The sequence below is a fragment of the Dipodomys merriami genome, unplaced genomic scaffold (genome assembly GCF_024711535.1).
Source record: "Dipodomys merriami isolate MVZ:Mamm:240054 unplaced genomic scaffold, mDipMer1.0.p SCAF_82, whole genome shotgun sequence".
In the NCBI taxonomy this organism is placed as follows: Eukaryota; Metazoa; Chordata; class Mammalia; order Rodentia; family Heteromyidae; genus Dipodomys; species Dipodomys merriami.
The window spans coordinates 1996237-2021390 of NW_027206424.1; the positions used below are offsets into that span (position 1 = coordinate 1996237).

Sequence of the window (25154 nt, forward strand, 5' to 3'; positions counted from 1 at the left end):
ACCGCAACACCTGTGCCCTCTCAGGTACTGGTGTGCGCCCTGGGGGTGTAACAACGGCCAAGGAAGAAGAAAACGCTTGCACTCTCTCAGCCGGCGTTCTGATGGCACCCCCATGCTTCCGGCAAACAGCTCTGCCCTTGCTCCCCTTCTGTGAGTCCAGACTTAGTTGTCTCCGTCTTTATGGAAGCCAGCTCCTCCTTTCTCCCAGCATTCCTGCATGGGTGACCCCAGGGCCTCTGAGACTTGGGGAACCCCAGTTCTGCCAGGGAAGGAGATGGGGAAAACACATTCATTATTGAAGTGGTTATTTCCAGCTCGGTCACTCTGGATATTTGCAGCTTCTATACATTTGTGGCTCCCCCAAATTTAGTTTTTGCTGTTGTTGGTGGTGGTGGTGGTGGTGTGTGTGTGTGTGTGTGTGTGTGTGTGTGTGTGTGTGTAGGAACTTGTACTTGGGGCCTGGGCCTTATCTCTTAGCTTTTTTGTTTAAGGCTAGTGTTCTACCACTGGAGCCACGGCTCCACTTCTGGCCTTTTGGTGGTTAATTGGACATAAGAGTCTCACAGGCTTTGAACCACGCTCCTCAGATCTCAGCCTCCTGAGTAGCTAAGATTATAGGCATGAGGTACCAGCGCCCCGCTTCCCCTCTTGCTTTTAATTGGTATTTTACCAACTGGAGTGAGCCATTTCTCTGGGATCCATCAAAGAATAGCCGTGAAGTAGCCTCCTGGGTGTGTTAGAGTGCCGAGGACTCTTGGCTGGCAAGTGACATGCCATCTGTTCTATTTCAGGAGCCATGTTACTTCAGATCTTATTCATCAAGATGGAGTTGGGGACAGAGAGAGAGAGAGAGAGAGAGAGAGAGTGTGTGTGTGTGTGCGCGCGCGCGTGCGTGCGCGTTATTCCTTGATTCTTGTTCCCTACAGTTTCCTCGCCTTTCTTCGGCTGTTGGACTATACATGCTCATTCCATTACCCAGGAAGGGGAGTAAAGAATGCCCCGGTGGCCAGGGGCTCAGAGGATGGCATCTTGAAAGGAAATCAAGCCCAAAAGGCAGAAGGCAACTGCCTGGCGATGAACCGACCGATATATGTGCTGCTGACACTTGAGTCACAAAATGCAATATCCGCCATGCTGATATTTACGCTTTCCTCTGTTTAATTATAGTTTGAAAATGAGATCGTCACCAAGCTGGATCATGAAGTGGAAGGGGGCCGAGGAGATGAACAGTACAAAGTGCTATTTGATAAGATGTAAGTGTTGATTAGCGATGGGATTTGTGTCGGAATCAAGACAGAAGGACTGTAATTAGACTACAATGAACTTTGTAGCCCAGAAATAATTAAAATGTGTTAATAATGGAAAATATTTAAAATCGCACCTCTGTCGAGTCTCTTTTCCTGAGTATGACTAACAAGGTGTGCGTGATTATTTTTGCAGCCTCCTGGAACACTGCAGGAAACACAAGTACCTTGCCAAGACAGGGGAGACGTTCGTGAAACTCGTGGTGCGGCTGATGGAGAGGCTGCTGGACTACAGAACCATCATGAACGACGAGAACAAAGAGAACCGCATGAGCTGCACCGTCAACGTGCTGGTGAGTGAAGGCTTCAGGAACCTTCCGTCTTCCCAGCATGAGGCAGCCTGGGCCAAGACACGCATGGCCCGCGTGCTGGCTGGTGACAGTTCACCTCCTCCCATGGCAGCACACGGCTTCCTGGGCTGCTTTCCTCCCTGCTGTGGGGAAGGAATCATGAGTCTTGTTTGTAGATCGACTCAGAACAAGTCTGTGAGCTCTCTAGAGGTTGGCCTGACGTGGTGTTGTTAAGAGCGATGAGCTATTTCAGTGTGGAAAACCCAGGAAGTGTGATGGATTGCAGGTCTTAAGATGCCATTGTGCTAGGATTATGCCATGTTCTACTGTGAGTGGGCTGGATGCTGGCTGCTAACGGATGTGCGCATGTGTTCTGTGTCGTCTTCTATTTGTCTCCTGTCCCGTAGATTCACCGGGCAGCATAGCATAGGTGTACCCGGGTGAGCCGGCCTCAATCTTCGGCACAGGAACACAGTGTCTTCTTGCATTCTTGCCACATCCAAAGTTGTGGGCCTTCATGGTACTAATGTGGTTGGCATGAAACAAGAACCAGCATTGTTCTGAGGGAAGAAAGGGAGGCCTTTTCAAACTCCTTTGTCCTACGAACATAACGCTCCAGTGCTGCCTTTGATCCTGAAGAGAATCAACGGGACCAATGGACACCTAGAAGGCAGAATGACCAATGAGTTTGTGGGCTTCCCAACCTTTACAATTAAGACTTGGAGTTGTTTTAAGCAGGATCCCTTGTGCTCACCAGGATGTGAGCCACCGCAGAGAAACACCGCTGTGCCCTCCATGTGGTCTCTTACCAGCAGATCACAAGTCAGATCACAAGCAGATCACAAGTCAGGAGACTTGTAACCACACCTGCACTCACTCATCAGCTTCCCGTGATGACGCGTCCATGCTTCCCTCCTGTAGTCACAGCCTGACTCAGTGCCACCTACTGGCACTGGGGCCAGCGCCGGCTCTGTGTTCTCAAAAGAACCCAGGGTTCCCCAGATGATCTCACATTATTAACTTCCTTCCCTGAGTCAGTCCACGAACCATCTCCTGGGATGACAGAATGGATCCCAGCCTACACAGTGCTTTCTCACTCTCTCTAACACACATTCACACACACACACACACACATACACACACAGCTACAGTTTTACAGATAGGTATCCTGTCTCTAAATATTCACCTTCAAACCAATTTCCTGGTTCATTTTTCCTGATACTTTTACTGTAGAAACAAATAGAGTTTCATGGAAATGAAATATGTGAGTACATCTGTATATAAACACATATATTTAATTTTATGTGTATTAAGATGGATACATATATTTGTGTGTATGCGTGTATCCATCTCTAAATGGGTGTAGGTATATCAGTTATATCAGCCATGTCCACTGCTAAGCAGAAATCCCCGTGTAGTCCATAAGTAGGCAAACCGAGGAGAGGACCCAGCTGCACAGGGCAGCACAGACCTGCAGGAAGTGACTTGCGATGTTTTGTAACACAGTCGGATAACTGTGACTGACGGCCATCGAGTGAAGAGTTGCAAAGAGCTCGTAGAGGGGAGTTTGCGCCTTCCCCCAAGGAAATGATAAATGTGGAGGCGGCAGACATGCCTCCTGATCATTGCACACGTGTGTTCAAATAACACAGCATCATCGCTGTGTCCTTTCAAACAAAAACACATTTCTGGATATGTAAGTAACTCAGAATACTCCGGTGCCACTGAGTCCACTGCCAACTTCCCTTTAGAACCAGTGCTGTGATTTTGTACTTTAAAGACAGAGTTTATAGAATTCCGTTTAGCCATGCAGGCTCATTCATGTCCTCCCCGCCCCATCTTAACAAAGCAAAGGCAGGTCATGGGCCCTCGCTGTCCAGGCCTCTCAGTCCCTTCACACATGTCTGCATGGACCTGGATCCCATCTGACAAAGGGGTTACAATTACATGGGCAAGATAATGAGTACATTCCTTATCAAGCATTGTTGCCTCTTCCTTTGTTTCCCCTTCCCATCCCTTCCCATCCTCTCCCCCTCCCCAGCCAAAGTTGTAAAGTTCGGTTTTCGACGTAAGGACTTGTACATCTCATTGTTGAAATGGGTCCGCCTGTAACCCTATTTAAATGATTTGTTTTTTTCCCTTCCCCTCCACAAATTATACCAACATCAAATACAGTGGAAGCATGGGTTATACCATAAGGGAGGGACATACAAAGCAACAAAGAAATCATCTTATAAATATGTTAGAAACAATTGCATGAAAGCAAAAACATTTGAATACTTATCTTGGGGTTCATTTTGCCTAACATCATCTTATCTGACCTTTTCTGCTTCTCTCAGACATATACTAGTTATTGCAAAGAAGGGAAACCATGGGACCTATGTTTCTTTTGGCCTGGCTTACTTCACTTAATATAATTTTTTCCAAGTCTTTCCATTTCCTAACAAATGGGACAATGTCATTCTTTTTGATGGAGGCATAGAATTCCATTGTGTATATATACCACATTTTCTTGATCCATTCATCTGCTGAGGGGCACCTGGGTTGGTTCCATATCTTAGCTATGGTAAATAATGCTGCAGTAAACATAGTCGTGCTGGTAGCTCTTTAATCTGTAGTGGACATTCCGTTGTTCACGCAACATAAAGCAGTGGGTGCTTGGTGACTCAGTCGCGCTCGCCTAGTACTTCCCTGCAGCCACGGGCACACCGCAGTCCTCATGCTGGTGGGATCATCACTGAGAGTTATTTGATGGGCACCCTCAGCCTGAGGACTCTTTTCCCAGGCTGGTTCATACAGGGCTAGGGCCAGAATTCGCAGTCTGAGATTCTGTTTGGGTCATAAAGAGCACAAAATGGAATGGAATGCAGATGTCTTAAGTTGCGCAAATCAGTGCAGAGGCCCAGCTCCTACAGTGTCCCTCTGAGAGTTATGCTTTGGGCCTGGCACCTGGCCGGCCCTGGGGGGGATGGGGAGGGGGAGGATATCAGGAGGGTCGAGGGGCTGAGCGGACAAGAACTCCAGGAGTGCCTGAGCAGTGTGATCGCTGACGTAAGAAACGCAAAGTTTTATATAGAAATAGGATTTGAGATGAGTGCGCTCTAGCTGTGAGAGGTTTTGAAGTGCTGGGAGAGAGCAAACCTCAGCCCGGGCAGAAAATAGAAGCCATTCCTTCTATCAGAAAGGAGGATGAGGGTCGTATGATCTCACAATGAATGACAGAAAGCTCAGGAGAGAAGGATTAAAAATAAAGAGCACAAAAGGGGGAAGGTGTGGAATGGGAGCTTGTAACTGCTGGCGAAGGAGAGCTGGAAATGAAGCCTCGCTCTCAGCCTTTGGTGCAGATTCTCTTTGTTACGTCGCTCTGAGTTGTCAGCTGAAAATATCCTCATTACCGACCACATCCTAGGATCTGGGGCACATTAAAATGTCAGATGCTGGTGCATTTTTCTGAACGTGTCCCCTGCTTACTTTCTATACTTATTTATCATTTCTTTTCAGAGAGATGAGCCATGGAGGCAGTGCCATTTTGAGCTAATGAACAAAGGCTGCCTCATCTTAGTGGGTCATTGTGAGTCTTCATAATGGCTGATAGTCACGTCTTCCCTAGGGCCTGGATTCTAGAATTCTAGCAGCGTTTTTTCCAAGTGCCAGATTTCACGTGGCAAGTAACTGCCATGTTTCCACTCTGTAGACCTTGTTAGGTGTAACTCAGGTTCTGTCCTGATGCACCATCTGTGATTAAGATGTGAAGTGTTTAGAGGCGTTTGCATGAAGAAGCAGAATTGTGATATATGTGCGTCTGCTCAGCTACAAGACATCTCGCTGTAAGATGTAGAAACTGCCATTGGTTAGAATCTGGTAACCCACCTTTCTTCGTGAGTGCATGTACACAGGGCCTTGTTAAGTGTCTGCCTGTCTTACTGTGGTTCCAAAGGTCTGTCTCCAGTGGTGAGTGGTATTCAATGGACATCACTGGGAGGTGCAACCCAGGAGGTAAATGTAGATTCTTTTTTTTTTTCTTTCTATTTTTGTTGGATCTGGGGCTTGAATTCAGGGCCTAGGTGCTATCTCTGAGCTCTTTTTGCTCAAGGCTAGCATTCTACCACTTGAACTACAGCTCCACTTCCAATATTCTGGTCGTTCACTGGAGATAAGAGTCGCATGGCTGCCCAGGCTGGCTTTGAACTATCACCTCGGATCTCAGCCTCCTGAGTAGGTGGGATTACAGGTGTAAGCCACCAGCACCTGACTAGATGTAGATTCTTATGTAAAGTGTCTTTCATTACCTTTAAATACAGGTGGCTGGTGGCTATTGTCTTGGACACCTGAGGGCTGGAATGCCACAGAAGCTTCTTTGGCTCTTGCTGAAGTTAGACCCAGCACGCTTCAAGTCATGTTTATGATGTTTCTCTGCTTATTCTCAAATTGTTTTATTTTTGTACTAGTAGTGGGGTTTGGACTCAGGACCTGAGTGCTGTCCCTTATCTTTTTCTCTCAAGTCTGGCACTCTACCATTTGAGCCACAATTGCACTTCCAGTTTTTTTGGTGGTTAATTGGAGATGGGGGTCTCACAGACTTTCCTGCCTGGGCTGGTTTCAAATGTGAAACCTCAGATCTCACCTCCTGAGTACTAGGATTACAGCTGTTACTGCTTTATTTAAATGATGTTACAGCAGGTAAGAAGTCATTTATTTGGCCTGTACCTTGTTTTTACTGAAGGCAGATTACTTCCAAATAATAGAAGCAGGTTTTAGTCACCAAGTGTCAAAAGCATAGGAAATGTGGTCCTTAGAAAAGCCAAAAAAGTGCAGCAGAGAGTGAGATGATTATCAGAGTTTATGGTTCTAATCCATGTGGTTCTGTTTCACCGTGTTTGATAACAGGCCGAAGAACTTTGGGTTATTAATGTATTTGTGGAACAGACTTCCTAAAACTGTTGTGGCTTTTTTTTTTTTTTTCAGAATTTCTACAAAGAAATTGAGAGAGAAGAAATGTACATAAGGTAGGTTGCTGCAGCTGCTGTTTACTGTAATTGCTGTTGGTGAGAACCTGCTAAGAAATGTTTTAGTTTGCAGATCATCATGACATCTCTGAGATTTTGTTTGCTGGGGTGCTCAGTTGCACCCTGGGCCTTGTTTAAGCTTGTCCATACCAACACAGAATTTTGGGAGAGGCAGAGGGTCTCACAATTAGCCAGCTCAAAATCCAAACTGTCTGATTATTTCAGAAGGTTTTTGTACCTTTTGGCCAACTCCTATGGTGCTCTTGAAGAAAGATAACATGATAAATTTTAATGTTTCACAGTAAGTCAGAAGATCAAATGTGAAATCCAGTTATAAATTTATGAGAAATAGACAATGTAATTTCTCAGTTTACTCTTCCTTAGCTGACACTCTCTTCCCTTGTTTTCTGTGTCTTTCTCCCTCAAAAGAGGAAACATGCTTTGCCTTGACAGAGGGACTCTGTCCCCTCGCTGGCCTTTTTATCCCCTGTGATGCCCAGCGCATAATTCAGACTGAGAGTCCTCGTCTGGCAGGCAGAGGCCCTGGGTTAGACGCCTGACATGCATCAGTAGAAGGGAGGTACTTGGGTGAAGCCTCTTTCTTTCTTGGACACTTGGGCCCTATGTCAATAATTAGCCAGATTGTCACTTTAAATAATGGAAGGGCATTACGCCACGTAGCATTAGTGTTTACTGTGTGCTTCTGAAGATATGTGTAGTTGTGTATTTTTTATTCTATTTTTGTTTTGCTTCTTTAAGAGTATAACATATGAATATAATAAATCAGGGGAACCATCAGTTTGCTTCTTTCATGGAAAATGTAGTTTGCTTTGTATGATAAGCAACCTTTCTTCATGGCAGAGAAACTCTTCCGATCACACACACTGTGATAGCTGGAACTTTTTATTCTTGTGGGTTTGGATTTTGTGGATTTTTGAGATTGTGTAATCTCATTTCAAGTGTTTTGAGTAAAAAGTTGGAAAAGATGAAAGGAATAAGGACCTTTCTTAAAGTATAATTCCACCATGTGTATCATCTTCATTTTTGACCTAAAGAGAAGGTTAAGGGAGGGCTTAACATTTAAAAATATATAATTGCATTTGCATGTGTGTTATGTATGTATGTATCTGTGTTATCGCATTTACTCTTGTAGATTTTTGGTGAATTCTGCACCAAAAGTTTTCAAGACATTGTGAATTATGAACACTGTAAAAAGAAGGTATAGATATGAGTTACTGTAGAACGTCGAATTTAGCTCCTGCAATCTTCGGCACAAATTACTTTGTGACATTTTAAGAATGTACCTGTATTTCATCATCTCAGGTATTTGTACAAGCTCTGTGACTTACACAAAGAGTGCGATAACTACACCGAAGCGGCCTACACCTTGCTCCTCCATGCGAAGCTTCTGAAGGTAATAAAAAGTTCTGTATATGTCTATCAATTTCTTGTTTAGATGCTAAGATTATTCAAAATTTTACCTTTCTGTGACAAATTTTAGTAGACCTGCCGAAGAAGGTTTTATAGATATTGACTAGTGGCAGTGAAATAGGCAGAAATACTTAGGAAGTGCTTTGATTACAGACTTGGCCTTACAGAATGAGATTTAACAAGATGTCAAAGTGTCACAAATACCTGTCACTAGGCTATGAAGTGGCAGCAGGCTGGAGGTTGTACAGTGCCTCATTTGTACCCTAAGACTCAGGAAGCGTGGGTAGCAGCACTGAGAAGAAGGAATGACCCTGGCACTGTGGCTAAATGATAGAATGAGTTACACCACTGAATATTCTTGCAGTGAGAATGGAGGCTAGATCATGACATTTCTGTCAAGCTGTTCTTTCTGAGACCTCTTTAGTGTTTGCTGTCTTAGCCTCTAAAAGAACATTGCTCATGAGCATTGATCTAACACAACATCTTTCAGCTCTTAGGATTTCTTTTATTATGCAGATAGATTTAGACATAGGCTTTTCTGTTTAATACTGATATGTTCATGTTCTTTCCAATGTCCAATCTCAGCATGGTTAGTAATGCAGAGTCAGTCTTTAATAATAAGTAGAGTAGGTGGGTGGGTGGATGGATGAAGAGACAGATGGATGATAGATAGATGATTGGTTAGTGGGTGGATAGATGACTGGATGGATGGATGGATGGATGGATGGATGGAGATGGATGGCGTGTGGAGATGGATAGATGAATATCATGGGATGGTGGTTGGGTGGATAGACAGATGTATGGATGAGCGTGTGTGAACGTAGGGGTGGAAATGGGTATATGTGGAAATGGGTAGATGATAAGTGAGTGGGTGTGGGAAGGAATAGGTAGATGAATCTGGAAATGGATGGGGAAATTTCTCAGACAGGCTTTAGTTTTAGAATTTATCATGTCAGCAAGTCATTAGATTATCTTTCTCCTGATAGCCTTTTGAAAATTCAAAAAAGAAATCTGAACTGGCTAAAACAAAGACTAGAACTTAGTTGAGTGATCTTCTCCAAGGAATCTTATTTGCAAATCTAGGCCAGCCTCCTAGACATCACAGGCAGGATGAAAAGAAGCCAAAGAAAATGACATTAAAATAGGCTGAAGTGATGTCTGTTGAGTAATGGGAGTTAAGGAGCTCAGCACTAGGAGGTAAAACTCCATCAAGTCTGCCCTAGCCTTCCTGATTCTTAAATCCACTGTAGCTTCTGTAGCATAAATACACACCGGCTGCTCTATAGTACTCGACTGAGGTAGTTTACCTCCGTGTCAAAGCAAGAGGGCTCAGTGTGGACCAAACAAAACATTGGATTTCTCTAGACTCTCTATCCATCTTCCTCCAGGCAAGCCGGCTGAGGGCCTCAAAGTCATCTAAAGCCCTTCCAAGCCAGCGTGTCTGAGGATAGAGATTTCAAAGGGCTTGTATCTGGTGAGAGCCATGGCACTATGAATTCTGATAGCCCTCATTTATTAGAAACCTGAATTTTAGTTACAAGATGTTTTTGTAACTGTGAAGATCTTTTTTTTTTAACACAATGGAGATTAAAATAGGTTGACAAACTGCTCATTCAGTCTTCCTCTCAGAGAACATAAACTTTTATATGTTCATGAGAATGTAGACCATGTATACGTGCATAAACATAGCATTTGCTTAATCACTGGATTTATGGGGCACAGATGGCTCGTCACAGATTGTCTGACTGCCCAAATCAATAGGCCCAGTTATCTTTTTGCTGGGCTCCGACTTCTTCAGGTAAATGGTGGATATTATGTAATCTCCCACCCCGTTCTTTAAACTGTTACATTTTGTAATTTTTCCTAAATGTATTTTAATATTGCTATAAATATGAATGTATGCTGGTTAACTAAGCAGCAACATGATTTGTATTCTTATAAAAACCAAGCCTCTAGCTCCTTTTGGCACTAACAGTTATTGAGATAGGCTCTCCACTCCCTGCCTGGATTTCAATCCACCCATTTCAGGCTTTGCATCATAGCTGGAATGATGGGCATATACACCCATGCTCAGCTTCTTTCTGTTGAGAGGGAGCCTCACAGATTGTTCTAGAACTGTGATCCCACCATCCTCAGGCTTCCACATAGCTTGGGATAACAAGCTGGTATCACTGCACCCAGCTTTGATCCAAGCTGGCATCAAACCACAGACCTCCAGTTCTCAGCTTCCAAGTTGCTAGGATTGCAGGTGTGAACTATATACAGGTGCTCCACTGACCAATATATCCTGTAGCTAAAAATCCTCCATAGAATTGTCTATGTCCAGCCAGAATACTTATAGTCAATAAACAAGGGCCCCCAGACAGAGGCGCTGCCCTGCATTGCATTCTCAGTCCTCCACAGATTGTTGACATGAGCCCCACACCCTGTCCCTGGAATCCCCACTCATGGAGTGGAGAGCTCGTTCTGATTCTGACCCACTGGAAGCCCCCCAACCAGGACCAGTCTCTGGGGCCTTCCCCCCATCAGGACTCCTCCCCCTCATCCTCCCCTTCCCCAGTCCCCGTCAGACCCCACCCACTGCCAGGGCCCTGCTCACTCCTTGCTTTTGCCTGCAGTGGTCGGAGGATGTGTGCGCGGCTCACCTCACTCAGCGGGACGGGTACCAGGCGACCACGCAGGGGCAGCTGAAAGAGCAGCTCTACCAGGAGATCATCCACTACTTTGACAAGGGCAAGGTAAAGAGAGAGAGGGGGAGAGAGGAAAGAGAAAACCTGTGAGTTTTCTTGCTTACTTTTATGCGTGCCTCCTACAGCACTGTAAACATGTCTTTTTAGCGCATGACGTTTGCAGAGGCAGAAATGTGTTACAAATTGAGTACTGAAATGTTTTATGCATGCGTGTTGCTCTAGCCTGCACTTCTAAGTAGGAGCTTCTTTCTTTTTCTTTTTTGTTTTTTTGAATCAATAGCCTTTTGTAGATGCTCTGGATGGCCAGGGCTATGGAAACAGCATTCTGACCCCTCTGTGCTGGAGCAGTGGGTATGGCAGTGGTTTGGACGTGTCTCTGTGCGTTTCGTGTCATTGCATTGTTTTGTTGTCACAGGTGTTCTCAGCCCTGGTCACACACTCTTGTGATTTAGACACACTGGCTTTAGAAGTCCCTCAAATCTGACACCACCGCTGTGGTATCAGCTCCCTCTGGGACTGGATTGTCCACTCACCTCAGGGCTGATTCGGGTCACTTGAGGGAGATGACAGTGGACTCCAGGAAGGAGCCTATGTTCTATTCCCCGGGCTGCTGTAACAGAGGACCCGAGGCATGCAGCTTTCAGGAGCAGAAATTCATTCTCCCGAAGTGCAGGGAGCTCTGAGACCCGGTTTTCAGAGAAGGTGGCATTTATGGATACTGGGGGTTGGGACTCGGTATCGGGGGGGACACATGGCGACCCACACAGCGCTTGTCCCGTTCACATAAACCAGACCCCGTTAGGAGCAATCACTGTGGATTTCCCTGTGTCTGACGTGAGCGTTCCCCTATCTTCTGTCTCCCTTGGTCCTTAACACAGGAAAAGTCGAGAATCCTCACAGGAGCCTGTGTCCTGAGTGGCACTTACAAAGAAGGGTCAGCATGCCATGTGGACTCTGCCCAGCCTAGCCATGGTGCAGCAGATACCTCCCTTCACAGCACGCAGGGCTGGCTACTGGCCGCTTTGTCAGGAGGGTCTGCTGCTCTGAGCTTACCTTTGTTCTCCTTAAGCACCAAGAAAGCTGTCATCTAGCCCCTGACCAGACACTGCCAGGAAATGGATGCTTGCTCTGTGTCCTCTGGGCCCGTCACAGGTGGTCAGTTACACCATAGGCAAGAGATAGTGAAATGTCAGAAGGATGAGTGAAGGCCTGACAGGCATGATACTTGTACCTCCGTGTCATTTCTCTGACTGTGAACTAGCTCTCAGAGTTGTGTAGTTTGGGGGAGAACGTGGAGGGAGCTGGGGGGATCCCTGTAGCTAGCCCCTGCATTGTAGGATAAGGAAGAAGAACACAAAGCAGAGAGGGAGATGGACAGGCAGAAACAGACCTGTAAACTGAAAGAATCAAGAAAATGTAACATCATTTAAAAAAACAAGTTGGAGGGTTCTTTTATACCTAGGGGTTTTATTATGAAAATTTAGAATTATAACCCTAAGCAATGAATTTGTGTTGACCTTAAGTCTGTCACAGTCTCATTTTTTTTTTTAATTTCCTGGGTTTATGAAGATCAGTCACATTGACTCCTGGAGAGGTAAATAAATGTCTGCCCACCTTGGGCGGTGAGAGGCTCTGAGATCTGTAGCCGTTCCATGCAATTCTGCCCTATTCACTCACAGACAGTATAGATCTCTAAACAAAGGCCTGCTGCTAGATGCAGCCCATCCTGCACCCACTGAGGAGCTCTGGCCCCAGTCCTGAACTGGTGATCATCTGCTCCCTGGGCTGTCAATCTTGTTTCCAGTAAGCAATGACCTTGGGATCATAGCTCAAATGGCTTCTAAGAGGCCCAGACCTCAGGTGTGCTCTTCCCTTCCCTTCCACATGCCTCTCACCTGGAAGGAGGAATCAAGCCTACCTCTCAGCCCTCTCATCGTTCACGACATGCTGCACGCTTTCTGATCTACCACCCTGGACTTTCTCAGGTCTTCCCTGGGCTCGGGTGCTTCCTTCGTGTTTGCTGTCCTGTTGTGGTGTGGGACCTGTCACTCCTCCTTGTTTCCACAGCATTCATCGCTGCCCAGTTGGAATGTACATAATGGGAAAGACCACCATCTCTCAGGCAGTCCACACACTCATCAGTGTGTGCGAGTGCGTGTGCGTGTGCGCGTGTGTGTGTGTGTGTGTGTGTGTGTGTGTGTGTGTGTGTGTGTGTGTGTGTGTGTGTGTGTGTATCTTGCCCCCTGACTCAGACTCTAAGCTTCTGAGAAGGATAAAGAGTTGGCCTCTTCTCTTCTCACGCCTCATCCCCTGTGAAGAGCTGCCACGGTCCCCTGCCACGCTGCCTCTTAACTACATGTGCCATGAGCATGCGCAGTCTCACGCCGACTTGCCTTCAGCACCCTGTTCGCAGTAAAGGTGGTAGATTGGACAAAGACAGAGTCGTACAAGCTGGTCCTTACTGCCTAGTGTCCTATAAGCCTGTTAATAATAGCCATCTTCAGTCCAAATGATTGCAACAACTTACTGAGTGAGGGAGCAGGCAGGCTGGCATGCAGAGATCGCCGCACAGACAGAATTTACTGGCTTAATGGGGGGCCCGGGCTCCTCCAGGCTCACATCTGAGCAGACGCCCCTGGACCCAGAGCAGTTATACCTCAGGAAGCATCTCCTTGCTTTAATTTTAGACTTGGAAATGTTAAGAAATAGAATGCAATTTTGACCTTTTTTAAAAATATATTAGAGTGGGGACCTTAATAGCATGGTTGAACGTAGAGATCAATGAATTGTAAACAAGACTATGAAATGGAAGTGTTAGCTCAGTGTGACAGCTCCCTGACTTGTCAGCTCCATGGATACAGCTTCGCTGTGGGCTGTGGGAGTCCTGGTGTAGTGAAGGAAGTCTTCACTAAGTACTTACTGCATGGAAACAATAGACATTCTCAAGCTAATTTGCCCTTGGAAAAGGAGGCAGTTCCTGCAGACCTGGCCACCCTAGGGCCATCATTGCAGGGGGCAGATCCAGAGGCCCCCATGCCGCTGGCTGCATCTCCAGGTGCATGCTGGGGCTAGGAAGAGGTGGGATTTGGAAGATACTAAAGTTTCCCTCCCTTCTGCTTCTTTATTCTGGACACTCTGGCCCTTGAATTATGTTCTGTTATCTTTCTGTATTTCTTCTGCATGAAAGCATTCTCCTATTCTTGCTTTCCCACTGGTCTTTTTTTTTTTTTTTTTAAACAAAGTTGTGAATGTCTTTCAGTGTAGCTCTTGGTCTCTTAATCCTTTTTCTTTCTCACCATAAAACGTCATTCCCATCTGCCTCCCTTTTCATTCTTGAACATTTCTTCCTTCCTGGGCTAATAATTACTACTTTCAGCCTCCCCGGTCCGCTCTCACCACCCACTGCAGCACCCCCCCCCCCTTCTCCGCCCCTGAAAGCCTTCTGTTGAGCTTTACCAGGGCGGCAAGTGTTCTTTTTCTGAAGGTGCTCTCAATTGTCTGTCTTATTGTGTCTGGTGGAGGCCTAGTCATTTTCAATAAAGCCCTTAATCCAAGTACTTCACTGAAAATTACCAGGCTTCTCTTTGGAGGTGAGAAAGGAAAATAGCAGCTGCACCGAGAGAATTTAGCCCAAGCTGACAACCAGTCATGGTCCACACTGCACCACCTCTGCAGCCAGGCCCCGCCTCGCTGTGTGCGGACAGAGGCCGCACAGCCATTCCAGCCACACGGATGTGCGAAGCCCTGCTACTGTCTTCAACTGGGGCTCTGTTCTCTTTTCCCTTAAAATAACCCTCCTCTGACAAAGTTCACACTTCTGCCTTGCACCGAATTTGAAAACCATGCAGCTTGCTGGCATCATTTTGTGAACTAAATATAGGGGTTGGGGAACAAGTTTCCCTGTTTGATGGCATGGTTGGCTCTCTTTCCTAAGTATTAGGGGCTGGAGCATTCTCATCCTTTGCGTTTCCCTTGGAGGATGCAGTTGTCATTAAATGAGCTCAGGTCTGCTTCATAGAATGCTCTGCCAAATGAACGCTCAGCATTCCTATAACGTTTAGCCAGAATGCCTTCCACTAGCCAGAATTTGGCCTGAATTATCAATTATTAATTATTATCAATTATCAATTATTATCAATTATTATGGAGGTTTATTTATTATGGATTTTTTATTAGAAAATAATCATGTTTTTTCAAGGCCTGAGAAAGTCACATTTTAAAGCCAGGAAAGCCACTCATGAGGCTCTAGGAGCAGCTACAAGTTTCTCCTTGCTCACATTGTGACCAGGGCCACCCTGCACCCTGAACTAACATTGCCCGGCCCTTGTACCGCAGGTAAAAGCTCCCCCACGTCTGTTATAGGTGGATATGCGTCACAGGTGGGAAGGGGGTGCAGAGACAGCATGTCCCCTCCTCCTGGAGCTGGGGGAGGGGAGGCTTCACAGAGCTGGTTCTTCACAATCAGCAAATGAACAAAAGGAGTGACATCACCTGGGCCAGTGGGTGGCATCTCAGCCGTGTCCCACGTTCACAAGCTCTGCAAATGAGGGCGAAGCGGGAGGCCACAGACGGAAGACTAGAAAGGACACGCACAGACAGAGGTGGTCGGTGAGGACACTGAGGTCACCTGGGTCCCGTGAGGGTGAGAGAGGGTGGAATGCAAAGTGTGCCCCACACCCGGTGGACTCCAAACCTGTGTATGGCCTCCGTGTGAAGAAGGTGAAGTCACACTGGAACCAGGAGCATCCAAGGTGCCTCTTCAACTGAGTGATTCAGTTTGTTCGTTTTTTGTGTGTTTTTGAAGTGACTGACTTTGCAGCTAGCTGCAACTCAGGCGTTAGGACCACATGATAATCTGGGCCTCTAGTCAACTTGGCCACAACCATTGGGACCCTCCTCATAACTTGTAACTGACCTGGGACCGGAAGGATGGCTACTCTCGGCACTGGCTGGGCGTGGCACTGACTGAACAAGGCCTCCCGCAGGTTTGGGGCCACCTTGCCCTCCCTGGGTCGAAGAGACTTTAACCAGAGCTCTAGATTCTCATACTCCATTGGCATTAATCCACTTCACCATCAGAACTGTGTAGGACTCTGGAAATTCAGAGAGTGATTGAGTAGGTCTAATTTTCCAGTCATTGCCAGGAAAAGACAAATGGACCGTAGATGAATGGCTGAGTGTCAAGCTTCTTTGGTGAGTTACTCGCAGCTAGCAGCAGCTAACAGAGTCACCCACCAGAGGCCTGCATTAGTGGTGAGAGACCATTGTCCCCAATCGACCATCCGTAGCTCCTGGAGATCAAAGCCATCCTCTGACCAACCTGGCTAGCCCTAACCTCTGTAAGAAGTCAGTTCCCAATAATACATTCTTGATGGCCACTCTTCCTTGGCCTAAGGAAGGTGTTCCTCAGAAAAGAAAGTTTTCTGTTCAGGGAACTGGGAGAAATGGAACTTCCTGCAACTGAGAGACGCAGAAAGATGGGAAAGATTTTCATCTCAAGAAAATGGAACCAATCATCCTCTAGTGAAAAGCAGTAGAGGCCAGAATGTGCCCAGGAAGCCAGGAGCTAACAATTTCCAAAGTGCTGTAAACTGGATTAAGGAGTTCCGATCAGAAAATAATGCTGTCTGCTGATACGAGCTTTTTCATTTGGGGCTGCGTAAACCTGCTAAGCCTATAGCTCTTCTGAGAATGGAGCCCAGTGGTGTTCAGTGGGGAAGGTTAAAGCGATTCTTTCACCGAGATAATCTAAATCCCGATCATATCGAATCTGTTTTCTCTCTGGCACAGAAATATTTTCTAAGGTACTCACATTGGAAATATGAGTTACCCATACTCTTTAGAGCACTGTCCAATTAAAAGTAGATGAAAATCTCCTCCGTGTGAAAGCCTTTAACACACACGGAGAAGAAGGGAATGGGGAATTTGTATTTATAGAAAATCTGATAGAAAACACAACCACATAACCTCGGGGCTAGCTGGATAAGATATTTACTCAAGACTTGTATTTCTTTTAAAAACAATTGCTTTTGATATGTATCTAAAGTACCTCGTCTGTCATTTAGGATAAAGACAGATTAAGCTTTTACTCCACAGTGAATTAGAAACTCTAACATTCTCAGTAGCTAAGAGAATGTACATTAGCTTACAGGAAACTAAAGAAAAAGAAATCCCATAAAGGAGGCCTACCAGGAACAGTAATGTTGTCTTTGAGATTATGCTAAGAGAAGCATGAATCACTGGAGCTTAAAAGAAAACTTTTGAGTTTTCCTTCCTGGGAATGTGGGCCGGGGCTCTGGAGGAAGACGGGAGAAGGATCTGGGGATCCGATATAGATGTTCAAAGAATGTAAGCCAGTGTTGAACCAAAGGGAACATGGGGCACACTCGGCCACAGGCAGGGCTTCTCCGCCACCTTCTCCCATCCCCAGACACCGGCCCTCTCGCAACTTCAATCTGGGCTTTAATCTTGTTTTTCAAGTATTAAAATATGACTCTTCCTTTTTAAAAAAAATCAAAAATAGATGAGTAGTTATGGGGAAAAAAAGGATTTCAGTAAAACAGACGCTTCAGTTCAGTTAATGAATTGGCCTCTCCTAGGTCCACTCTGAGAAGGAGAAACAGATGAGCCTGGGGAAGGCCAGGGTTTAGGGGCGGAGCTGGAAGTGCGGGGACCTGGGCTTCAAGATGAAGAATGTTGGGGAAGATGGAGCTGGGCGAGGCCAACTCCAACAACATCCAACTCCATCCAACAGCACTTCAGTGTTGGATGCTGTTGGGAGGATTACTTGCCAGCAATGGCGTAATAAAGACCTCACACAACCAAGTGGATCAAGGCTCAGTCAGGGAACACAGACAGGTGGAAGCACCTCTTGGCCCATGCCGCAGTCATGGTGGCAGGACGCACCCCAAGGGTCTTCGGTGCCCCAGCCAGGCGTGCAAGCAAAGCTAGGATAGAAATGGGCAGCTCGTGAGAGGGCTACTGCTGGGATGGCGGCCATGGAGCCACAGGGTGGGACTCAGAGCCTAGAACAGTTTGCAGGAGGGTGCAAAGCCTTCCTGGTTCCAGGTCATCAACCCTCAGTTCTGTTTGCTGAGCGTGCTGTGCAGTTGGGGTGTAGAGCAGGCTTCCCGGGGTACTGGTGTTTGGCCTCACAAGCACCTCAGAAGGTCATCTGGAGGAGGAATGGTAAAGCGAGTTCAAGTTCTGCTCCCAGACAGAAAGTTGGAAGTCATGGCCATCCTGGAAGCATAAAGGAGAACCAGTAGCAGCCAGAAAGACTTCCCAGAGGAGCTGGGGGTTCCTTCCAATGCCCATGTGCTTCCCAAGTGATCCTCTTTGTTTGCCAATGCAAGGGAAATTGAAGCCGACTCTGGAGCAGAGGGCCTCACGTGCCAGAAGTTCATCTGCATGTCATGAGGCCAGTTGTGTGGAAAGTCCCTTTGACAAGATGTGCCCTGTGGAGCCCCTCCTTTCCAAAATGAGGGCAGGACTTCCATCTGCACAGCATGCATGCATGAAGCCAGCTTTTTGCATGCTTCAATCTGGAGGTGAAATAGACCCTGGTCTTTTCTGGCAGTTGGTGCTCTGGGATGTGGTATTTATTAAGTGTAATCACAGCTCAGACCCCTTGTTCCCACATAAGTGCCCCCCCTACAGCTGCCCTTCACCCTGAAGTAGCTTTTCCTTGGCATTGGAGCACACGAACAGATGGGCCTTGGTAGCCATGCCTGGCAACTGGACACGGGGGTAGGGGGTTAAGGACAGGTCAGCAAGCTGCATCCCCTTAGGCTGAGCCAGCCAGCATGGAGGGTGGGCAGGGGTTGACCAGTTTAGTCAACAGATGCCAGATCCTGAGCCAGCGGACAAGACCCTCACAAATGCTTTATTTTCCCAGCATCATTCTTCCACGATTTCAATTAATCCGGTGTATTTCTAAATCGCTGCGACGTGAATGATGTTGTTGCCTTTGTAATCAGACTGCATGATTCAGGTTTGTGTCTGGTTTTTTTCTCCTCCTTGTAACTCGCAGATGTGGGAGGAGGCCATCGCCTTGGGCAAGGAACTTGCCGAACAGTATGAAACCGAAATGTTTGATTATGAACAACTCAGTGAACTGCTGGTAGGTCTTTGCTTTTTTTTTTTTTTTTTTTTTTTTAACTGAACCAAGGCAATGTAGGCTCTCTTTGTTGGAGTTTCTGTTTGGATGATGGGATCCGCACCACCCCAAGCATTCTCCGGCCTGGTCCTCGGTGGTATCTGCTGACATGATTCTTCTACATCTGCTAGTTGATTATGGCCTGTGAAAATTCACTCTGTATACCCACGTCAGCTCTCTCAACCCAACACGGAGTGATCCGTACCAATGGCTGAGCTCTCCTGTGTTAATGGTCTGGAGGCCCAGGAGGGGTTCTTTGATCCCCTTTCTGAGAGGGAGTCTATAGATGAGAGCCAGACCTCTCTTCTGCTACAGAAGCTCTGTAAGTTTCTAATGACTGCTTTTCCAGCCATGTCTGTTTTGTATTCAACAGATCACTATTAGGATGCTGTAATGTTTGTCATTAATGTAGAGCAGAATAATTCCATCCTTTTAAATTATTCTTTAATATACTCCATGCCTGACTCATAGCACTGAAAAAAGCAAAGCACTAAGGGCTCATCATTTCATCAGAAGAGAAAATCCCATCCAGTGTCTCTGGTCATTGAAAACACCTCAAAGTCAAAATTGCTGTTATATATTTGTTCAGAATTCTGTGCTAAAGTAAGGGAGGATGAGTGAGAATTAATGTCAAAACTACTGGATATTAAACTGAGGTGCAGGTCACTGAACCTCCTCCTACCCCGTAAATATTGCCAAAGCGCAAAGGCCCAGAGGAAGGACCTAGAGGAATGGATGTTCCTATGCTGTGCTCTATCCTGAAATGCAGGTTGTCTTTTTCTTTCTTCCTTCCAGAAAAAACAGGCTCAATTTTATGAAAACATCGTCAAAGTGATAAGACCCAAGCCTGACTATTTTGCCGTTGGCTACTACGGACAAGGCTTTCCTACATTCCTTCGGGTAAAAATTTCAATTCTGTTTTTTCCTAGCCAGGGTTGGTCCTCCTCAGGGAGATTCCTACCATTCTGAGGAAGGTTTGGTGCATTGCAGCCATGGCCGTGTGGGTAGCTGCACTGTGGGCGGATGCCCACTTACCCTGGGAGAGGTGGGTGCTGTTGTACCCGTGACCCAAATGACTGGAACACCAGCCAGGCACCCATTTCCCCATGCTCACAGGAGCCTAGAGGAGGAGTCTGCAAGAAAATGTGCCCTGGCTGCCTCACAAAATTGTTTCCGTTCTGTCAAAATACAGTCTTGGATGTCATTGGTTGTGAGAGCACTATTCCTTGTCACTTTCCGTGACATGTTTGGGTTTGTTGGTCATTATAAAAGTGATATACAGAGCAGTTACAGTTACATATGTCAGGTAAAGAATACACATTTTTTGACAATGTCACCCCTTCCCTTGCTCCCTTCCAGTTTTTCCCTCCCGTCCCCATTTCGAACGTCGTGTGCAGTGGTACCATTGCTTCATTTGTTCACCCTTTGTTCTTCCACTTCTGTGCCTTCCCCCCTTACCCCATCTGAAACAGAGAAATGAACCAACAGAACAAAATGAAAAGAAAAATAATGGCATAAAAGATACACTTCTTGTTTCCATTTCCTGGAGTTCATTTCAATAAATATGATTTTATATGAGCAGAGGCGCAGAGGCTTTGCGCCTTTGTGTTCCTTTCCTAAGAGTGTCCTCTTCAGTCCCACTCTGCGTGAGTGCCTAGTCCTGTATCATTTACCATGACCCAGTGTATTTTAGATCTAGCTTCCATATGTGAGAAGAAAACATGCACTCTCTGAGCTTGGCTTACCTCACTTAACATGATTTGTTCTAGGTCCAACTATCCCTGTGAATGGCATCATATTACTTTTTCTAATGGCTGTATAAAATCTGTTATGTTGGGGTCCACTCCTGGACTGTAGGGCATCTGGGCAGACGACATGTTTCTGGGACACGTGGGTTTCTCTTGTCTTGGGAAGCCCACTGTGCCTCCCCTGGCTTCAGAAGTATGGAGATCTGCGCCAGGAACACAGCTCTCTGGGGGAACTGAAGCCATCTTGGATCTTACTGGTCCCAGCAGTGTGCTCTCCGCTCCTGTGTTTCTGGTCACAGGGGATCACTGAGATACGAGATCTCTCTTCACGCTGTGCCCAGGTACTCAGATGCTTCCACACTGAGGACATGCCATTCTTTAGAGAAGTGAACCACATAGTCTGACTGACTCCAGAGGGCGAGGCTGGTCAGCCTTGTCCCTCGGTGTCCTCCGTGGGTGCCGGGGTCGCACTGGACAGCCTTTCCTGCTGCCCTCCTTGAGGGTCTGTGACCCAGATGCTACAGAAAGCCTGCTGGCCCAAAGCACAAACACAGAATGTCCGAATACCAGCTCTGGGGAGGGAGGAAATAGAAATTAACTTCAGAGCTTCAGATAAGAGACAAAGCTAAAGGATAGAATGAGCTTGGAAGAGAAATCACTTACTGCCATGCAAGGCTTTATTCATTAGTGTGCGTGTCTTGTACCTGTGCCCAGAGACTGTCTCTAACACCAGTCCAGCCCAGTGTAGACGCTTGCTATGCTGAGGTACGAGATTGGGTCCCTGTGGACCGTGGTCGCCTGTGATAGAGTGGCCACCAAGTACAGGTCAGCACGGGGTGATGATCCAGCATCTGCCGGGAGCCGGGCAGCAGCCTGATTATGCCAGTGAGTGCCGTGGGGAGCCAGGCTGGCAGGCACTGCGGGCGCCAGGGGACAGTCCTGGGTCACCGCCACCATCAGAGGACAAAATGCAAAGTATGAATTGAGTCTAGCGGGATTGATTAATATTGAACTGACTTTCCCGCCACACCTGAATAACTTTGTGGGGCCGAAGTAATAAATTTATTACGCTTCACAGATCACCTGGCAGGGGTCAGTCTGACAATGACACTTGCAGTTACGAAAAAAGTGGGTGGGATGCTTTGGGGACTTGCTGCGGCTACGGGCGCAGCCCCGAGGCCGCCGCCGGCCCTTTGGCTCTGCTTTACTCCACAAATCCATCTCTCTTTTCTGTTTTGTTTTTGTGTTCATATGAATATTTACCGTTCTTGCAAGGAATACATATCTATGACTGCGTGTGCTGTTCCTTCTGCTTTCACATTGGAAGGGACTACTTCCCAATGCAAAGTAATTGACATTTCTTGAGAACATTGTTGCTGCTTTCATCTATAACTCACTAGTGTTGTTCTATTAAAGCCTTTATATACATTTTTATTATTATGTCTTCTTCTAGCATGAAGTATAATAAATTCATGCTAGCTCAGTAGTAGCCTGCTGTATATCAAATCTTACTGAATTCCTGAAGTGTTTAGCTTTAGATACCTTTACAAACCAACCACGGTGTATATTTATATCTCTAATTAAGACTACAAATTACTTTGCTTTCTGCTGGGGACGTTATTTTTTTTTCCAGAAAAATTGAACAGTTTTTCTCCATCATGGTACTTTAAGGCATAGCTAAGTAGAATGTTTAGGGAGAAAAAATCATTCGATTGTTAGACAATCTGTAAAAGCTCAGAACAAAGTGGAACTTGAGAAGAGGTCATCTCAGTCCATTTTAGCTGCTATAACAAAAGTCCTCAGAGCAGATAATTTATAGAGAACAGAAGTTCCTCACCGTTCCGGAGGCTGGGAAACCTAATTTGGTGCTGGAGACCTGGTGTGTGGTGAGGGTGTGTTCTGGACAGAAGAGAAGGGGAGGCGGGTTCCGGGGACCTCTCCCGGCCTTTCAGTACGGTCACCTTAGCAACTAGGCTTCAACAGGAATTTGGGGGAACACAATATTGAGATGGATAGCAGGGACAAATGAATTTTGGGGCATCTCTCTAACTTTTTGAAGATATGTTAATTAGATAAATCTTAGTTTGATTTCAGGGTGAGTCTTTGAGACAGAGATGCAAAAATACGCAGCAAAATGTTGTCTACCTGTCTGTCCTTCTTCGTATCCTCCTCTCGAGTAGCTTTCCAAGAATTACCACAGATAAGGCAAGGTTGCACAGATATTGACTGGAAAACTGCAGACACCCCAGAGCAACCTAGGGCTCTGAAGAAGTCAACCTCAGATCCCCTCCTCCTGAGCCCAGGGCCTCCTTCCTGCTGTCCCTCTTTGCCCAAGTCTCCAGGTAGAATTCAGTCCCCATCAGTGGTAGCTTAACACCTCTACCCGCTGACACCTGGTCATGACTCAGACCGGGTTGTGACTCGGTTGACATTCAGAAGGTTCATTGCATCCTGGGAGGAACGGAGATTGTGTTAGCTCACAGACAGAGACTCCTTGCCAGGCCATTTACAGACTGACTGTGTCACATCACCCAGAGGTGGCCTCCCCCAGACAGTGGGTATAAGGAAGCCAGCTCCCTACACCCCACCAAGGACACCGAGCCCAGCCCTTGGTGACAAGTGCTGCAGACCCTCCCTTGGGGAATGGTATTAGAGAAGGACAAACCTTAGTCCAGAGAAGATGAACAGGGATCCACACAGCACATCTGACTGCCACAGGGGCAGTGTTGCTGTTCACCCGCCCCCAGGGAGGCCAGAGACCGGCACCATTCTCTTCTGTCTGAGCCTCCTTTGCTGTGGTTCTACTAATCTCTTGTGATGTCTCCTGGTGGAGCACTGGATGGTCAGACTCAGGCTCTGAGGCCCAGCTTTAGTCTTACAAAGCCTCGACTTCTTTGGTCAGGACAGAGGCTTTAGGGGAAAGATAGCTACCTTCTGGCTACCTTCTATTTACCCTCTCTCCATCCTCCAAGTTCTCATGTGCGATCTTGGCGCTAGAGAGCTCTAGAAACCAACTTAACCAAGACCTTATTAATAAGAGAAGAGCATAAAAAGGTTACTAACTTATAGGATCCCCATATGGATAACTTACTAGCGCATAATGCCTTAACATTTTAAGTAACTTAAGTCAGTGTAACTAATCTATGCCCATTCAGCATGTTTTGAGATGGTATGGCCATACTTGCTCAGGGAGAAGACGTGCACATGACATTCTCCTCTTGTCCTACCAGCCCTGAGCCTCTTTTGACTGAGAATGGGGCACTGATTGCTTATTTCAACCCCAGTCCTGGGTCTTGAACTCAGGGCCTGAACGTTGTCTCTGAGCTTCTTTTGCTTAAGGCTAGTGCTCTACCGGTTGGCTTTTTGGTAGTTTATTAGCGATAAGAGTGTCATGGACTTTCCTACCCGATATGGCTTTGAACTTCAATCTCAGCCTCCTGAGTAGCTAGGATTACAAGCATGAGCTTGTAATGGGTGGTTTTAATGGGTGGTTACTGCTAAGAATAAAGCTTATCACAAAAATTCAGTGATGTGAGGTTCATTGCTTCCTAAACCATATTAACTTAGATGGCTTTTGTCCACAAGCTCTTGATTAGTAAGAGCAATGCAATTACAAGTTGTTCTTAAATATGGTGACATTTGTAAGAAAACTGTCGAGTATGTCTTGAAGACCAGTGCCTTGGCCTACGATCTTTCCCCGGTCCTTCCCCGGTGGTGTTATTTAAAGATTGTCATGATTTTCTAGGGGAAAGTCTTCATTTACCGAGGAAAAGAGTATGAACGCAGGGAAGACTTTGAAGCTCGGCTATTAACTCAGTTTCCAAATGCTGAGAAAATGAAGACAACATCTCCACCAGGCGATGATATTAAAAACTCTCCAGGCCAGTGTATCCTTTAAGCAGCTGTGAGGACCAGCGAGCTTCGGAGCACCGTGCATTTGGGCAGTTAGTGTGCTGGTGGCGGGGTGGGGGTAGATCTCTCCTACCTGTCCTTAACCCCCTTCCTCTCAGATATTCAGTGTTTCACAGTGAAGCCCAAGCTTGATTTGCCCCCTAAATTTCACAGACCGGTGTCCGAGCAGATTGTGAGGTAAGGATCTTGCTTTTCTTACCAACACAGCCTCTGCTAATAACACTACCTTCTGAAGGCTGAGTTTTGCCTTCCAAGAGCAATAGAAGTTGCTGTGCTCTAGAATCACAGGAGCAGGGGGCTGGGAAGGTGGCTCAGGGATAGAGTGTTTGCTTTGCATGCATGAGGTCCTGGGTTTGATTCCTCAGCACCACATAAGCAAAAAAAGAAAAAAGCCGGAAGTGGCGCTGTGGCTCAAGTGGTAGAACGCTAGTCTTGAGCTGAAGAGCTGAGGGACAGCGCCCAGGCCCAGAGTTCAGGCCCCACGACCGGACCAAAAATAAAAAATTAAATTAAAATTAAAAAAAAAAGAATCACAGGAGCAAAGGAGGAAAGGCAATCGTGTGTGTGTGTGTGTGTGTATGTGTGTGTGTGTGTGTGTGTGATAAAATCTCAGGT

The 25154-nt window shown here is 46.4% G+C and overlaps 1 protein-coding gene across 2 annotated transcripts in view; it reads left to right on the forward strand.

The window, feature by feature from the left end:
• Window positions 1-25154, forward strand: part of Dock1 (dedicator of cytokinesis 1) — a 436098-nt gene that overhangs the window by 379365 nt on the left and 31579 nt on the right. For both annotated transcript variants that reach the window (XM_070011394.1, XM_070011393.1), the window contains exons 34-42: window positions 1168-1253; window positions 1441-1597; window positions 6560-6600; window positions 7924-8014; window positions 10650-10769; window positions 18754-18843; window positions 19675-19779; window positions 24373-24514; window positions 24638-24716. In XM_070011394.1, the coding sequence (XP_069867495.1) occupies window positions 1168-1253; window positions 1441-1597; window positions 6560-6600; window positions 7924-8014; window positions 10650-10769; window positions 18754-18843; window positions 19675-19779; window positions 24373-24514; window positions 24638-24716 (911 nt within the window). The remainder of the gene's footprint in view (window positions 1-1167; window positions 1254-1440; window positions 1598-6559; window positions 6601-7923; window positions 8015-10649; window positions 10770-18753; window positions 18844-19674; window positions 19780-24372; window positions 24515-24637; window positions 24717-25154) is intronic.